The sequence below is a fragment of the Etheostoma spectabile genome, chromosome 5 (assembly GCF_008692095.1).
Source record: "Etheostoma spectabile isolate EspeVRDwgs_2016 chromosome 5, UIUC_Espe_1.0, whole genome shotgun sequence".
NCBI lineage: Eukaryota > Metazoa > Chordata > Actinopteri > Perciformes > Percidae > Etheostoma > Etheostoma spectabile.
This window is the reverse complement of record NC_045737.1, coordinates 19,667,567-19,673,520: the sequence shown is the minus strand read 5'-3', so window position 1 is coordinate 19,673,520 and position 5,954 is coordinate 19,667,567. Positions and strand designations below refer to the sequence as shown.

The 5,954-nt window shown below is 40.4% G+C and overlaps 1 protein-coding gene across 1 annotated transcript; it reads right to left on the bottom strand.

The window, feature by feature from the left end:
* Window positions 1-519: 519 nt before the first annotated feature.
* Window positions 520-2,745, bottom strand: gas1a (growth arrest-specific 1a). Its single transcript, XM_032515307.1, has one exon. The coding sequence runs from the start codon at window positions 2,138-2,140 to the stop codon at window positions 1,352-1,354; it is 789 nt and encodes a 262-aa protein (XP_032371198.1). The 5' UTR covers window positions 2,141-2,745; the 3' UTR covers window positions 520-1,351.
* Between the last annotated feature and the right edge of the window lie 3,209 nt (window positions 2,746-5,954).

The following is a 5,954-nucleotide window of genomic DNA, read 5'->3' as shown; positions in this document are numbered from 1 at the left end:
TTTGATATCTTGGTTTTATCTTCACAGGCAACAGGATTCATATACAGTTTATTATCAACTGAGAATATACTGTAAAAGCTACCTAAGGAGAACAGCCAACATAAGAGACTTTAAATCAGTCAATTATAGACCAAAATATGTTGCTTTTACCCTTACATTTAACATTTCATGAGCATTAATAATAACCTTAATCATTATGCAAACATGAATGGGATCCTAAAAATGTGTGTGTGTGTAAGTAAATAAGTAAAATAAATACACTTTTTTGTTAACCAACTGAATTGTATGTATAAATTAAGTTTCTTTTCTAACTTTAAAGAATGAAAGGCCATGTAAGAATGTAAGAAGCTTATAGCTCATAAACTACTTTCTGCCAATAGAATAGACATTTTGCCAGTGTCTTGGCTGGTGATAACTAATCCAACATATAACTTACACCATGGTTATTATAACAAAATAACTTTGTTGATGTGACAACAAGGGGTTCAAAATGAACAAATAACTCACAGTCACAAATGATATCTTCAAGTTTCCTTTATGCCTTCTATAGAAGTATATCATTAAGGCAATCATACAGTGGATTTAGACATTTCTTTCTCTAGGCTATACACAGTGAATAAATCATCTCATAGCCTAAAACATAGAGGATTCTTTGAAAAAATCTATATAGGCTATACACATATATACAATGCACATGATCTTTGAAGAGAATACAGTCAAAATAACTTCCCTTTAAAGCTGGAATACTCAGTCTTTTATTCACATAATGAACATTTGGATGTATCTAGGTGGCATGTAATAAATTACTGTTTCACTTTAAATCCTAATCTATTTACAGTTTCATACAGTTTATAGATTCCAGCATTAAATACTTGTAAATCATAAAACCTGGTGCCAAATGGCAGCAGTGTCATATAAAAATAGTTCATATCTTAAAAAAAAAGATTGCCAGTGCTCAGCATATACTGATTAAACGTTGCATCGTTACTAAAACAAGCCAGCTGTGTCTTTATCATGACAACTTTACAATCAGAGTCAGACAATCTAATTTAGCTTATCACATAAGCAAAGCATCTGGAGAGCCGTGGAGTGGTGTGGTTTGATAAGAGTGAGCAGCCTGGAGCTCAGGCTCTTTAAAAATATCTTTCAGGTCTTGTTTGCATAGAAAATATCCTGATTTGATACACTTCAGCATCTAAAACTCTTTATTCAAACAAGGCTTGCGCCAAAACACGCTGACGTTTAGTCTGTGATGCTCTAACCTTTCACATTAGTAGCAGGTCAAAGAGGGACAGCTGTTTAGATTGCCTTTTATCCGGACAAAAGTCGGGGCAGATTATGAACTCGGGGATTAAATGAGGGGCAAAAGAGCCAACATGGATGCCAGCAGGGTCAAAACAAAGTGGGACGCTGGAAAAGAGGTTCCGCTCTCGGGGCCCTCCAGATAGTCCGGATCCGTGAGCTCGTCATCGTAATCTGAATCTTGGCCGTCGTCTGACCCGCTGCCTTCTTCTGTCACGGGAGCGTCGAAGCACAGCGCCTTCATGCTGCTCTTGACAAACTCACAGATGGCCCTCTCCGTCCCGTCACACATACATGTGTCCAACTGCTGACCCTTGGGTATTTTACGCATATTCGCGATCACATTCCGGCAAGCGTTCGTGCAGATCGCCCCGCTGAAAAGTTTCCCGCAGTGCTTCAAATAATCGTGCATAGCGGAGCTGCACTGTCCGTCTCTCTCGCACTGGCGCCGAGCTTCCGTGCAGCCGGTGCTGGTAGTCCTGGGCAGGCACGGCTCGATGGCCCGTTTGGTGCCCGTACAGACCGGATCGTGGGCGCAGCTACAATCCTCCAGAGCCGGCCCGTTTTTGGTCAGATTGAGCTGGACAAGCGAGGAGATGCAGTGGCTGGGGCACTTCCTCCTCTCCCCGTTCAGCACGGGACCACATGCGCGCGTGTAGTGTTCGTATGCGTAATTGCACTCGGGCTCGGCTTGGCAGTTCATGATGGCTTGCCAGCATATCAGCCGCCGACCGTGGGACGGGGAGGCCACTGATAAGTAGCCGAAAAACAAAAGCACACAACCAAGAGGCCAAACAGATCTCCAGACGCTCTGTGCCAATGCGCCAGAGCTTGCCATCGTTCTGGCTGCAGGAAACGGTAAAACTCACAGCAGTGTCATATGCAAAACATCTACACTACTTCCATGTACAGTCTTCACTGGAAAGTGTTATTTATTCCGAGGCAGATGGTGTGTGTGTATGTGTGATAGGCCCGTGTGTGGGCGTTCAACAGGCTGGCACTGCGCTGTGTAATCCCGGCTCCATAAACCCGTCAGCGCTGATCCATTTGAGCCGGATTCTCGAGCACACCTCCCGTTATCCATACATGATTGTGGTGAAAACTAAAATGGAATCTCACACGAGTAAAAAATTGTCGCCAAAAGAAAAGTTTCCCCAAGTTTAGTAGTTTCTCTAGCAGTTCATTCTATCGCAGTGATTCTGAGTTCATGCAACCAACTGCCTCCAGCTCTGCGATTCCTTCTTGCGTCCTCTCTCCTAGCGGATCTAAACCAAAAAAGCAAAGCCGGTCAAGTACCGAGAGCTGTTTAGAGGGCTGCGCTGGATCATTTAGAGGTTTCTTGTGCGCAAGGGAGTGCGAACAAATGCATGGGGGAAAACAACAACCCTTGTGAATCGCAAAGTGGTCCTCTACTCTCTTCCCTTTGAGCATTTGTCTTTCTGTTCCTCAGCCCTCTCTCTACACATTAGCGAGGTACTTCTGATTGGTTGGCCACTTGTTGTGGGTTCCTACGTAGTGATGGGCGGGAGTTTAGGGTAGGAGGAAGATGTTCTTGAGAAATACAAGGTGAGGTGGGATGCATGTGTTGGAGAGAGTAGATTTAGTGGAGAGAGCAGTCCTCTCTTATTATCTGGGGAAATCGCTTGTAGAAACATTTGTGTGCTCACGGAACATTACATTATACACCATAGGATGTACGATAATAAAAACCCTAGGGATTTTTTTATTTGTCTTGCAACATGTACATACCACTGATGTTTTTAGGGTATACACATACTTTAATTTGGTGTAGTCTAATGGATAAAGTGTTGAAACCTGTGGCTTCTTTTGCATTAGACAGACAATACTAAAAAGCCATATACTGTAGGTCTATTGAAATGGCTTTTGACATGTTACACCCCTAAATATATTTAATTGAAAATGATTTGAGAGTGTACCTATTAAAGCGTTGTTTAGAATATGCCCTTTGCGCTGCATGTAAAGCATATACATAAAGCTATAGTGTGGATGTTTTAAAAATATACATACCAAATACTGTTTGGGGCATTTTTCTTTATCCAAAAGTGGACAAGCAAACATAAACTGAGATGAGACAGAGGTGCGAATTACATATAACAAAGGCCGCAATTACAGAAGGCTATATGCTATGAGTTTCAACCCACGGACCACCATGACATCCCAATAAAACACAACTTTTTCTACTGCAATATCCTGCTGATAATTAATAATGACACCGTGACTGCACCACTGTATAATAATAAATTGAGCTCCATGCCTGCAGTGCTAATGATCTGTGCAGCATAATCACTGGTAATGTAATCATCCACATCCTATTAACTCTTCCTCAAAAGAATAGTTGAGTACAAATTAATTGTTGTATAATAGGGCACTGAGTGAACATTGTTTAATATAATCACTCATTACGGCTAACTCCCCACATGTTCTTGCACTACATCATACGCTGTCAAATGTTAAGCTGGTGAATCACTGGCTTTTCATTTGCAGTGTCTTGCCTTAACATGTGATCTACTCCAGTCAGACTAATATCTGTTAAACCTGATGGACTCTTACTTCCTTTAAAGTATCATCAACCTGTGAATTTTAGTGGACTCCACGAGTCTTTCTGTGATTAATTGATCACTTTTTTTATCATTTTACCAACCTTTCATCAACCTGCCATGTTTAGGTCAGTTTGAAGTGTGAAACAGGTGTCAAGATGTTTTGTGTTGAGCAATAAGTAATACATGTAAGCACAGTTTTTTTCCAGGAAGTGTTAACCCCTGCATGTAAATCACAATTTCTTGACAGAACCTCTATGATGGATTTCTCACTTTATACTTTTTGAATAACTGCAAAAAAGAAAAACTAATCACCAAGGAGTATCCTTGAATGTAATGGCTAGACACCAAAAGGGATAGGCTTTAGGATGTTTCATAGAGTTTAATAATTTCTGCTATCAAACTAGGCTATCCTCTAGAAATATCTTGTGACATCATGCTAACATTTGTTCAAGGGTGTAAGCAAAATATGACATCAAACAACTAAATCCAGAGTCCAGAGAATCCAGTCACATTGCAAATATAATAAATATAACACAATAAAAGTAAAGCGCTCCTCTGTTGGTTGCGATTCACACCTCAGTTTCTATAGTTTTTATTTCCACTGTAAAAGAACATAAATCGATGATCAAAAAGCAATTTAATATAGATTGTACTTGAATAGACTTGGGAGGTGTTTCTGGAGTTGTTATGAAAAACTAAGAAACCCAGCAAATCTGCTGAGTTGAAACCTGTGAACATTTTCCTTAAAAATATCTTGAATAAGTATAAAAATGATTCAAGCTAATTCCTTCTGTTGATCTACAGTTAACTGACTAATCATTCCACTCTGTTTCTCATGTAAATGTCCTTTCCATGGGGACACGTTAAGCTTATAGGTTTGCAGACATTTGCAGATTGTAATCAATACTGCCAACATTAATCCGCCACTAAAATATACTATAAATGTAACAGAGTATAAAAACGTAAATCACAAACCAGGTTTCTGTAGAAGAAAGTAGCCTACACATCTTAAGAGCTGTACTTAAGAGAAGCCCTGTATGTGCATTTTTTCAACTCTGATATTTTCTGCTGAATACCTTGTTTGTTTAAAAGGTTTTGCCTCTACAGCTTCTTTCCAAGACTTTAGATATTCGCCCTTAGATATCTGCCTGGACCTCATCATCAAAATGACACGCGTGTGTCTGTGTGTGTGTGTGTCTGTGTGTGTTTGAGTGTGAGGAAAATGATAGCCCACATGTTGACACATGAGCAAGAGGAGGCAGTTTAGCTCTTGAGGCTTGATGTGGATGAGGGAGTCAGGGAAAGAGAGCAGCGAGGGTACAAAGGCTGTTTGTGTTTCAAACAGCATTCTGATCTCAGGAATGTACCTTTAGGCCACAGCCGTGAGCTTCCCACTGCAAACAATGCACTCAATGTCAGTTACGGCTGGCTAGCACAGACGCTGCTGGCGCTACTCCAAGGTCCCAACTCGTCGAAAATGATGGATACAGGGAACTCAATACCTCAGGAGTCGCTCTCCTGCTTTTCCCTCCAGCACAAAGAATGGAAACACTGTGTGCTTCGACAAAAGGTTCCCAAACACCAACGTCTTCATTGTTTCAAGTGCTTTTAGCACAACTGTAATATGAAACAGCAGCAACATCCTTCAAGCAAGGTTCATTCATCTTTTTATATTAGTGTAAATGAAGCAGCTATTTTCCCTTCCGGAGTACGTAATAATTAGCATATTTTGAAAATGGATTAAGTCAAGAATTTAAGGAGAAAAGGCCTTTTTAAAAATTCATAAACCACATTAAAACAAAAACATCTTTGATCCTAAACACTTAAAGATGGAAAAAAAGAAAAATCTGATTGAATCATCCAACAATCCACTTTTGTCTTTGCCAACAGCTGGACGCTCAAACCAGATGTGCTGCACAGAGAGCTGAGTGTCGTTACTTTAAGGGCTCAATTAAACCCAAGTTCTCGCCGCAACAGTCCAATTAAGGGACAAACATAATGGTATTAAAACCATCCCCTGCTGATGTTCAAAACACAGAGCTAGAAAGGTTCAGTAATGTTTTCTGAAGAACATCATACCAGGACATGAAG

Bases quoted from the DNA above. Each gene is read 5' to 3' on its own strand.
- gas1a (XM_032515307.1), bottom strand. From the start codon at position 2,140: ATGGCAAGCTCTGGCGCATTGGCACAGAGCGTCTGGAGATCTGTTTGG.